Source organism: Ranitomeya imitator, chromosome 1 (genome assembly GCF_032444005.1).
Source record: "Ranitomeya imitator isolate aRanImi1 chromosome 1, aRanImi1.pri, whole genome shotgun sequence".
Classification (NCBI taxonomy): Eukaryota; Metazoa; Chordata; class Amphibia; order Anura; family Dendrobatidae; genus Ranitomeya; species Ranitomeya imitator.
The window spans coordinates 740,405,561-740,417,682 of NC_091282.1; the positions used below are offsets into that span (position 1 = coordinate 740,405,561).

General features: G+C 42.7%; 1 protein-coding gene across 1 annotated transcript in view; it reads left to right on the top strand.

The window, feature by feature from the left end:
- The window catches only part of MTHFD1 (methylenetetrahydrofolate dehydrogenase, cyclohydrolase and formyltetrahydrofolate synthetase 1), a 158,982-nt gene extending 150,035 nt beyond the window's left edge, over positions 1-8,947 (top strand). The window contains exons 26-28 of the mRNA XM_069733956.1: positions 1,840-1,992; positions 2,795-2,899; positions 8,709-8,947. Coding sequence (XP_069590057.1) covers positions 1,840-1,992; positions 2,795-2,884 — 243 coding nt within the window. The 3' untranslated portion in view covers positions 2,885-2,899; positions 8,709-8,947. The remainder of the gene's footprint in view (positions 1-1,839; positions 1,993-2,794; positions 2,900-8,708) is intronic.
- Positions 8,948-12,122: the final 3,175 nt, after the last annotated feature.

A 12,122-nucleotide genomic window follows, 5' to 3' on the forward strand; every position in this document is an offset into this window, starting at 1 on the left:
GGAGTGGTCGTTAAATCCAGCCATTTTCAGTCAGATCATCCAGTTATGGGGTTGTCCGGAGATAGACCTTTTTGCCAACAGAGGGAACAAAAAATTACATCAATTCTGCTCCCTAAATCCAAAAGACAACCCATACGCTGTGGACGCTCTGCTGATATCTTGGCACTTCAGGCTCGCGTATGCTTTTCCCCCTCTAAATCTGATTCCCCTAGTCCTGAGGAAGATTCGGGAGGACAAGGCCCGGGTAATCTTGGTAGCTCCATTTTGGCCCAAGAGGGCTTGGTTTCCTTGGCTGAGAAAGATGTCTGTCTGCCAACCATGGATTCTTCCAGAGCTACCAGATCTGCTCTCCCAGGGACCAATCCTCCATCCTCAAGTAGCCAACTTACACCTAGCGGCATGGAACTTGAGAGGTCCTTACTGAGGGGGAAAGGATTCTCTCAGAATCTGGTTAATACTCTCCTTAAAAGTAGAAAACCATCTACAACGGGCATTTATGTGAGAGTATAGAGAAATTTTTTTTCTTTTTCAGGGGCTCAAATTGACCAAGAACCATGTATTAACCAGGTTCTTGAATTTTTACAAAAAGGCCTGGAGATGGGCTTGGCCACAAGTACTCTTAGAGTTCAGGTGTCAGCGCTGGGAGCGTTATATAATCTTAATTTAGCCAGTAATCACTGGATTGCTAGATTCTTTAAAGCAGTCACCAGGTCTAGACCAATTATTAAACAAAGGTTAGTCCCATGGGACCTGAATTTGGTACTCTCAGCCCTGACGCAAGCCCCATTCGAGCCCATTGATACTATTCCTGTGAAGATCCTGTCAATCAAAACAGCCCTGTTAGTTGCTCTCACATCTGCTAGGAGGGTTAGTGATCTGCAGGCACTCTCCAGACATCCACCATACATGCAAGTTAGGGAGGATAGGGTCATATTAAAACCCGATCCCCTATATCTGCCTAAAGTTGCGTCTAAATTTCACAGGGTTCAGGAGGTAGTCCTTCCCTCCTTTTGCTCCAATCCTACTAACGATAAAGAACGTAAATTCCATTGCTTAGATGTGAGGAGATGCCTCCTTAGATATATTACAGTTTCAGATTCCTGGAAAAAAGATAACTCTTTATTTGTAGCCTATCAAGGGGTAAGGAAAGGTCTTAGAGTATCTAAAAACACTCTAGCCAGATGGATTAGGGAGGCAATCTCTCTCGCTTATACCGCAGGTGGCAACGAAGTTCCAGATGGTATAAAGGCACACTCCACGCGAGCCATGGCATCTTCCTGGGCGGAGAGGTCAGAAGTGTCAATCGAAGACATATGTAAGGCGGCCACATGGTCTTCCCCTTCTACCTTTCTTAGACATTACAGATTAGATCTGGGTAGTTCCTCAGACCTTACGTTTGGGAGAAGAGTGCTAGAAGCTATTATCCCCCCCTAAATCTTTCGTCTCTGAAAGTCTCTCGTTGTGCTGTCATGGCGACTGAATAAATACGTACGCTACTCACCTGGTAGCAGTGTTTTTTCAGGAGCCATGACAGCACCCTTAGATTCCCTACCCTATATTTTTGGATGATGCAACACCCTGTTAATCTTGAGTTAAAGTTTATGTTCACTTGCATAATAAAAAGTATTCATGTATATACTGCATCTGTGTTATTAACCAAGGTGGTCCTCTCATGCTCTGGAAACAACTGACGTGGGAGAGAGGTGCCGCCCTTTTTATGTCTGTACGTTTCCTGTCCCTGAAGGGCGGATCCCCTCTCTCGTTGTGCTGTCATGGCTCCTGAAAAAACACTGCTACCAGGTGAGTAGCGTACGTATTTCTGATTTGTTTCCCATACAGGGTTTTGCAAATCTGCCAATCTGCATGGCCAAGACCCATCTGTCCCTATCTCATAATCCGGAGCTCAAAGGTGCACCGAAAGGCTTCGTCCTGCCCATCCGTGACATAAGAGCCAGTGTCGGGGCTGGATTCTTGTACCCATTGGTTGGAACAGTAAGACATAATTTTTGGACTAAATTTGCATATGCTTATAAGTGACTTTTTTTATACATAAAAAGGTGGTAATTGCATTAGATTACTAATCTGGTCAAGAAACAATTTTCAGATCCGCAGTGGTTGTATGAACGTCGGTGCAGATATAGGCTATGTGCACACATCAGGATTTTTTGCATTTTTTTTGTGGATTTTCCCGATAAAAACGCTATAAAATCGCTAAAAAAAAACGCAAACAATATGCATCCTATCATTTAGAATGCATTCTGCATGTTTTGTGCACAAAAAAAGTAGCATGTTCATTATTTTTGCGGATTTTTTGCGGATTTCCCATTAAATTGGAGTGTCCGGAAAAAAACGCTAAAAATCCGCACAAAAAAAACGCGTAAAATCCGCGCAAAAACGCATGCGGATTTCTGGCAGAAATGTCCTGATTTTGTCAGGAAATTTCTGCAAGAAAATCCTGACGTGTGCACATACCCTTAGTATTTGATGCAGGGGGGGTTGGTTGCGCTTTTCTTGTTGATTTTGGAGGAGAATATTTTTGTGAACTTACTCTTAGGCTTTCGTTATTTTGAGTTTTTGCAGCTTTTTTTCATAGCTGGTAAATAAATAAATGCAAATTTCATGCACTCTTTGCGAGCACTTCTCCACACAACGAGTGATTCAGGTCACAGATTTAAATTAGGAATGGCTAACAATGTATTTCCATACCTAATAACATCACACATCCGTCAGGGAAAGGAACATTGTGGGGTCATTGTTTTTTAGCACTATCCTAACCTAGCACTTGTTTCTGTAGATGAGTACGATGCCCGGACTCCCGACCAGACCCTGCTTCTACGACATCGATCTGGACCCAGTAACTGAACAAGTGAATGGATTGTTTTAATATCTCACGTTACAGGTATTTCCAGATTCTGATACTAAAAATGGAACCTGCAGCAATTTTTTACATTCCATGAGTACCAGGCACCCCCATTCTTGGGACATGTACGGTAGTTTACCCAGTGCCGAACCCTCAGTAATTTCACTTTTCTGTCATATCATGGGGATATTCACAGCAAGACAGAATATGCAATAAACTCTTCTCTTTTGTGGCATTGCTATAATCTTCTATAAAGGGAACCTGTCGACACATATTACATATGGAAAAATTAGTATGGCTTTGTCGAGCTAATAAAAAAAAAAATGTTTTTTTTATAGATCAGATGTGCCAGTCATGAAATCTACATAGTAACATAGTAACATAGTTAGTAAGGCCGAAAAAAGACATTTGTCCATCCAGTTCAGCCTATATTCCATCATAATAAATACCCAGATCTACGTCCTTCTACAGAACCTAATAATTGTATGATACAATATTGTTCTGCTCCAGGAAGACATCCAGGCCTCTCTTGAACCCCTCGACTGAGTTCGCCATCACCACCTCCTCAGGCAAGCAATTCCAGATTCTCACTGCCCTAACAGTAAAGAATCCTCTTCTATGTTGGTGGAAAAACCTTCTCTCCTCCAGACGCAAAGAATGCCCCCTTGTGCCCGTCACCTTCCTTGGTATAAACAGATCCTCAGCGAGATATTTGTATTGTCCCCTTATATGCTTATACATGGTTATTAGATCGCCCCTCAGTCGTCTTTTTTCTAGACTAAATAATCCTAATTTCGCTAATCTATCTGGGTATTGTAGTTCTCCCATCCCCTTTATTAATTTTGTTGCCCTCCTTTGTACTCTCTCTAGTTCCATTATATCCTTCCTGAGCACCGGTGTCCAAAACTGGACACAGTACTCCATGTGCGGTCTAACTAGGGATTTGTACAGAGGCAGTATAATGCTCTCATCATGTGTATCCAGACCTCTTTTAATGCACCCCATGATCCTGTTTGCCTTGGCAGCTGCTGCCTGGCACTGGCTGCTCCAGGTAAGTTTATCATTAACTAGGATCCCCAAGTCCTTCTCCCTGTCAGATTTACCCAGTGGTTTCCCGTTCAGTGTGTAATGGTGATATTGATTCCCTCTTCCCATGTGTATAACCTTACATTTATCATTGTTAAACCTCATCTGCCACCTTTCAGCCCAAGTTTCCAACTTATCCAGATCCATCTGTAGCAGAATACTATCTTCTCTTGTATTAACTGCTTTACATAGTTTTGTATCATCTGCAAATATCGATATTTTACTGTGTAAACCTTCTACCAGATCATTAATGAATATGTTGAAGAGAACAGGTCCCAATACTGACCCCTGCGGTACCCCACTGGTCACAGCGACCCAGTTAGAGACTATACCATTTATAACCACCCTCTGCTTTCTATCACTAAGCCAGTTACTAACCCATTTACACACATTTTCCCCCAGACCAAGCATTCTCATTTTGTGTACCAACCTCTTGTGCGGCACGGTATCAAACGCTTTGGAAAAATCGAGATATACCACGTCCAATGACTCACCGTGGTCCAGTCTATAGCTTACCTCTTCATAAAAACTGATTAGATTGGTTTGACAGGAGCGATTTCTCATAAACCCATGCTGATATGGAGTTAAACAGTTATTCTCATTGAGATAATCCAGAATAACATCCCTCAGAAACCCTTCAAATATTTTACCAACAATAGAGGTTAGACTTACTGGCCTATAATTTCCAGGTTCACTTTTAGAGCCCTTTTTGAATATTGGCACCACATTTGCTATGCGCCAGTCCTGCGGAACAGACCCTGTCGCTATAGAGTCACTAAAAATAAGAAATAATGGTTTATCTATTACATTACTTAGTTCTCTTAGTACTCGTGGGTGTATGCCATCCGGACCCGGAGATTTATCTATTTTAATCTTATTTTGCCGGTTTCGCACCTCTTCTTGGGTTAGATTGGTGACCCTTAATATAGGGTTTTCATTGTTTCTTGGGATTTCACCTAGCATTTCATTTTCCACCGTGAATACCGTGGAGAAGAAGGTGTTTAATATGTTAGCTTTTTCCTCGTCATCTACAACCATTCTTTCCTCACTATTTTTTAAGGGGCCTACATTTTCAGTTTTTATTCTTTTACTATTGATATAGTTGAAGAACAGTTTGGGATTAGTTTTACTCTCCTTAGCAATGTGCTTCTCTGTTTCCTTTTTGGCAGCTTTAATTAGTTTTTTAGATAAAGTATTTTTCTCCCTATAGTTTTTTAGAGCTTCAATGGTGCCATCCTGCTTTAGTAGTGCAAATGCTTTCTTTTTACTGTTAATTGCCTGTCTTACTTCTTTGTTTAGCCACATTGGGTTTTTCCTATTTCTAGTCCTTTTATTCCCACAAGGTATAAACCGCTTACACTGCCTATTTAGGATGTTCTTAAACATTTCCCATTTATTATCTGTATTCTCATTTCTGAGGATATTGTCCCAGTCTACCAGATTAAGGGCATCTCTAAGCTGTTCAAACTTTGCCTTCCTAAAGTTCAGTGTTTTTGTGACTCCCTGACAAGTCCCCCTAGTGAAAGACAGGTGAAACTGCACAATATTGTGGTCGCTATTTCCTAAATGCCCAACCACCTGCAGATTTGTTATTCTGTCAGGTCTATTAGATAGTATTAGGTCTAAAAGTGCTGCTCCTCTGGTTGGATTCTGCACCAATTGTGAAAGATAATTTTTCTTGGTTATTAGCAGAAACCTGTTGCCTTTATGGGTTTCACAGGTTTCTGTTTCCCAGTTAATATCCGGGTAGTTAAAGTCCCCCATAACCAGGACCTCATTATGGGTTGCAGCTTCATCTATCTGCTTTAGAAGTAGACTTTCCATGCTTTCTGTTATATTTGGGGGTTTGTAACAGACCCCAATGAGAATTTTGTTACCATTTTTCCCTCCATGAATTTCAACCCATATGGACTCGACATCCTCATTCCCTTCGCTAATATCCTCCCTTAAAGTGGACTTTAGACAAGACTTTACATAGAGACAAACCCCTTCTCCTCTCCGATTTTTACGATCCTTTCTAAACAGACTGTAACCCTGTAAGTTAACTGCCCAGTCATAGCTTTCATCTAACCATGTCTCGGTTATTCCCACTATGTCAAAGTTACCTGTAGATATTTCTGCTTCTAGTTCTTCCATCTTGTTTGTCAGGCTTCTGGCGTTTGCGAGCATGCAGTTTAGAGGATTTTGTTTTGTTCCAATCTCCTCACTGTGGATTGTTTTAGAAATGTTCTTACCTCCCTTCTGAGTATGTTTTCCTGGGTCGTCTTTGTTCGAGTCTAATGTTTTTCTTCCCGTCCCCTCTTCTTCTAGTTTAACGCCCTCCTGATGAGTGTAGCGAGTCTTCTGGCGAATGTGTGTTTCCCAGGTTTGTTGAGGTGTAGTCCGTCTCTGGCGAGGAGTCCATCATACCAGTAATTCACACCGTGGTCCAGGAATCCAAATCCTTGTTGTCTGCACCATCGTCTTAGCCAGTTGTTTGCATCAAGGATCCTGTTCCATCTCCTGGTGCCATGCCCGTCTACTGGAAGGATAGAAGAAAAAACTACCTGTGCATCCAGTTCCTTTACTTTCTTCCCCAACTCTTCAAAGTCCTTGCAGATTTTCGGTAGGTCCTTCCTTGCCGTGTCATTGGTGCCAACATGTATCAGAAGAAATGGGTGGACGTCCTTGGAGCTGAAGAGCTTTGGTATCCTATCGGTCACATCCTTGATCATCGCACCTGGAAGGCAGCATACTTCTCTTGCAGTTCTCTCTGCAGATGGCTGCTGCTGTGCCTCTCAGTAGTGAGTCTCCCACCACCACCACTCTTCGTTGCTTCTTGGCTGTACTTTTTGCTGTCACTTGTTGCTGTGTGCCCTTTTCTTTTTTGCTTGCTGGTATTGCTTCATTCTTAGCTGTGCCATCTTCATCCTCTACAAAGATTTGATATCGGTTCTTCAGTTGTGTGGTTGGTGATTTCTCCATGGTCTTCTTGCTTCTTTTGGTCACATGCTTCCACTCATCTGCTTTTGGAGGTTCTCTGACACTTTTTGCACCTTCTGTGACCAGTAGAGATGCTTCTGTTCTGTCTAGAAAGTCTTCATTCTCTTTGATGAGTTTCAAAGTTGCTATTCTTTCTTCCAGACCCCGCACCTTTTCTTCTAAAAGGGCCACTAGTCTACACTTCTGACAGGTGAAATTGGATTCTTCTTCTGGTCGATCTGTGAACATGTAGCACATGCTGCAGCTCACCATGTAGGTTGTCACATCTGCCATGTTGCTCCTAGATCCTGCTGACTTGCTGTGTGTTTTCCTTCTTGTGTAATCTACTCAGCCAAGCTCTCTTGCAATAATGTCCTACAGGCAAAAATTCGCGCGCCTTACGGCGCGCGGTTTGGTGATGCTTTCGAAGCAGCTGGTCCCGGCTGTACCCATCGATCTTCTAGCTTAGGGAGACTTCGCTTCTCCCAGAAGGCACCTGGAATATGCAAATTAGCCTCCTGAAGCTTGAATCCCTGGTTTGGTGATGCTTTCGAAGCAGCTGGTCCCGGCTGTACCCAACGATCTTCTAGCTTAGGGAGACTTCGCTTCTCCCAGAAGGCACCTGGAATATGCAAATTAGCCTCCTGAAGCTTGAATCCCTGGTTTGGTGATGCTTTCGAAGCAGCTGGTCCCGGCTGTACCCAACGATCTTCTAGCTTAGGGAGACTTCGCTTCTCCCAGAAGGCACCTGGAATATGCAAATTAGCCTCCTGAAGCTTGAATCCCTGGTTTGGTGATGCTTTCGAAGCAGCTGGTCCCGGCTGTACCCAACGATCTTCTAGCTTAGGGAGACTTCGCTTCTCCCAGAAGGCACCTGGAATATGCAAATTAGCCTCCTGAAGCTTGAATCCCTGGTTTGGTGATGCTTTCGAAGCAGCTGGTCCCGGCGGTACCCAACGATCTTCTAGCTTAGGGAGACTTCGCTTCTCCCAGAAGGCACCTGGAATATGCAAATTAGCCTCCTGAAGCTTGAATCCCTGGTTTCCCTAGTGTGGAAGCTTTATGCAAAACAGACCTGAGGTGCACTAGGGGCGTGTCAATGCACTTGGAAGAAGCAGTGACACCCCCAGTGCACTTGCAGTATGATTTGCATATGACTCCTACACTAGATTTCTCCTGATTGGCACATCGGATCTCTACAAATATCACCAGGATATGACATTAGATCTGGGAAGGTAGGGGACACTTCAGGAGTCCGTGGCTTTGCACAAGAGAAATATCCAGGCCTGCATCCCGCTCATTGGAAGGGTCAGTGTGAGTCCCATAGGTTTGGACCTCCACAGAGTGATGCCATATCCTATGAAAATGGTCATCGCTCAATATGTTGATTCAGTATAATATAAGCTCACATTTGCAAAGTCTTTCTTTGGCCAGAGCTGTTGGAGGCAGGGAGATTTCAAGAAACATGATGCCTCCGGTTGCATTTTAAGGGACTGGTGGAGGGGGTAGTTTGGGATCTTCACTATCAATACTTATTCCAGACATGGTATCTCACTGAGACACTATTATTAAGAAGTTGTCAGTGGGAAATAATTTCACATATCCACCAGATAGGTGGTAACTGATTGATGGGGGCCCATCATGCATGCATGTGCCCCGCCGCTCCATTCTAACTGGGATTAAAGTGCCTCGTACTTCCAATCGGTGCTTGTCTCGGTGATCCCATGAGCGCTGCATATTACAGAATTAATGGCTGTGTATGCTGGAGTTGTAGCTAACCTTTTTTATATTTTCACCCCAGGTTACATACTACAAATGTTGAAAAAAGTCCTAGGTCCATGAAGTTCAACCATTCTCTTTGTGACCCTAGATGTTCTGCAGTTACTGCCACGGAGGATCTGGAATCAAAATTCTGCTGCTTGATTGAATCTTTTTACTTTTACATTTTTGTAAAATGTCTTTTAATTGTCATTTTCTCCTTGGGCAATTTCCAATCGAGTCACAAAAAATGAAAAATATATCATGATTTTACATAAGTCACTTGTGTTGTGTGTAGTCTTTTTCTGTTCTACCTTTTACATGTCTTTCTTGTGCTACAGTAAGGGAACATTAACCTGTTATACTTGACTTATTCATCCATCATTCCAAAAATTAAAGGGTTAGTTCTGCTCTTTTCGCTTCCACATGGGGAGGTGAACAGGGCAGGGTCACGTCTGCCGGTATGCTGTGCGATCGGCAGGGATTGTGCACCAGTCTCGTTATCGTGCACGCATCCCGGCAGATATCAGTCACCTGCAGAAATAAGGGGAGCAGAACTAACCCATTTAAACTGTTATACTAAGTTCAGCAAATAAAACGTATTCAATGTATGGGGGAAAAGTTAAGAAGCCTTCTAATAAAGTCTATGCGTTAATTTCCCATGGTTTCTCTGCTTGCTGTCAAGTGAATAGGAATCTTTTTGTTTTCTTTGAGTATGAAAACTTGTCCTGAACATGTGAAGATATATTTATATGCAGCAGATTAGTCCTAATCATGTAAATGAATGTTTCAGAAATCCATCCAAGAAGTATCTTTCTCCTTGCGGAGAGTGACATGTTAAGCATGTCGAGGTGAGGAGACTTAAAGCCGTAATGCTCCTCTGGGAAATATGCAAATTGTCTCTTCAGAGAGGAAGAGGACTAGAACTCTAGTGCCACCTATTGGAAGTAGCAATCCTAACAGTCAGTGTCGACCCTTTAACAAGCCTTGTCACATGACTTGGGATAAAAGCCAAACCAGAATCTCAATTAGCAAAATTTGTCAGAAATCCATGTGACTGCTGCCTTGCAACAAATCTGCTACATGTGAATATAACCTAATGACCAAAGTTGGTAAGATACTCCTTGGATACTCTTAAGAAGCCCAGAACTGGCGTGATCGTCACGTGATCAGGACACATTTTTATTCCTTGCAAGAATATAAATAAGATTCCCATTCATTTACAGCAATTAAAGGTCTTCAAAACCAACAGGCAAGGAATCAATGTTTTATTTAAAATTGCATATTTTTTCTTTATAATGCTTTATTTGCTGAAATCAGGGATATCCCAATTACTGAAATTTATACAAGTAGTATTGTAGGATGATATTTGGCGGTCCAGTAGAGTTTTGTAAATTTCATTGGTGGGGAAGGCCCCTTTTACAAGCGAAAAAAAAACTAAAACAAAATGTAAGCAGTAGAGATGGTGCAGACTGATTTGCATTGACCCGGGTCCAACGGCCTTCTACCTCCCAGCTTCCACAGCTCTTCTTTTGAGTAGCCGGCCTAGCTCGACATCACATGGCAATGATAATGTCGCACCATGCCGGCTAATCAGAAGGGGAGCCAAGGATGCTGGCGGTTAGGAGGTGGTTCGCTGGGCCATCATCCAGCAGACACCGATTACTGACGTGGATCGGGTCCTGCAAATCCCCATCTCTAACCAGAGGATATAAAATATTAACAGGGTTTATATGTTCTACTTCTGCACTTTGAGATTCTATTAGTTTTAAAGTGAATGGAGTAATTCACTGACCTGCAATTAATAAAATACTCGGACCTAAAACTGCAAGGCAGGAAATCTCTGTACATACAGTTGTGCTCAAACGTTTACATACCCATTTTTGCTTTCTTGGCCTTTTTTCAGAGAATATGAATGACACCAAAACATTTTCTCCACTCATGGTTAGTGGTTGGGTGAAGCCATTTATTGTCAAACTACTGTGTTTTCTCTTTTTAAATCATAATGACAACCCAAAAGATCCAAATGACCGAGATCAAAAGTTCACATACCCTGGTGATTTTGGCCTGATAACATGCACAGAAGTTGACACAAATGGGTTTCAATGGCTACTAAAGGTAACATCCATCCTCACCTGTGACCTGTTTGCTTGTAATCAGTGTATGTGCATAAAAGTTTAGTGAGTTTCTGAGATCCAGACACTCTTGCATCTTTCATCCAGCCACTGAGGTTTCTGGATTGTGAGTCATGAGGAAAGCAAAAGAATGGTCAACGGATCTATGGGAAAGGGTAGTTTAACTGTATAAAACAGGAAAGGGATACAAAAAGATATCCAAGGAACTGATAATGCCAATCAGCAGTGTTCAAACTGTGATTAACAAATGGAAAATCAGGGGCTCTGTAAAAACAAAACCACGTCAGGAAAAATGGGCTGCATGGTCGAGTCGCCAGAAGAAAGCCATTACTGCACAAATGCCACAAAGTATCTCACCTACAATATGCAAAACAGCACAGAGACAAGCCTCAAAACTTCTGGAACAAGGTAATTTGGAGTGATGAGATCAAAATTGAACTTTTTGGCCACAACCATAAATGTTACAGAAGAGAGGTCAACAAGACCTATGATGAAAGGAACACCATTCCTACTGTAAAGCAGGGAGGTGGATCGCTGATGTTTTTGAGGATGTGTGAGCAACAAAGGCACAGGAAACTTGGTCAAAGTTGAAGGAAAGGTTAACCCCTTCACGCCACTGCCCTTTTTCGTTTTTCGCTCCCCTCCTTCCCAGAGCCATAACTTTTTTTTATTTTTCCGTCAATATGGCCATGTGAGGGCTTATTTTTTTGCGGGACGAGTTGTACTTTTGAACCTATGCTGTTTAGCCATCAGGTTAAAGCTTTTTTTTTATTGCTAGATCGGGAGATTCTGAACGTGGCGATACAAAATATGTGTAGGTTTGATTTTTTTTTTTTTTCAAGACCTCTATGGTTACCATCCTGACGCATCGCCGACCCCCGATCATGTGACGGGGGTCGGTGATGCGCTCATTTCCGGCCACGGGGCCGGAAGCGGTAGTTAATTGACGCTGTCAGCATTTGACAACGCCATTTAACAGGTTAATAGCATCGGGTGAATCGCGATTTCACCCGCCGCTATTACGCGCACAAGTCAGCTGTACAAAACAGCTGACCTGTCGCAACTTTGATGTGGGCTCACCGCCGGAGCCCACATCAAAGGGGGAGACACGAAATGCGCGGTACTAGCACGTGTTAATGCAGCACGTTATCGGCAAATACTGGAGGCAAATTTGCAGTCATCAGCCCGGAAGCTGCGCATGGGATGTATTTGGACGTTCCAACATGACAACAATCCAAAACACATTGGCTACAGTAGAACAAAATGAAGGTTCTGAAGTGGCCATCTCAGTCTCCTAACCTCAATATCATTGAGCCACTCTT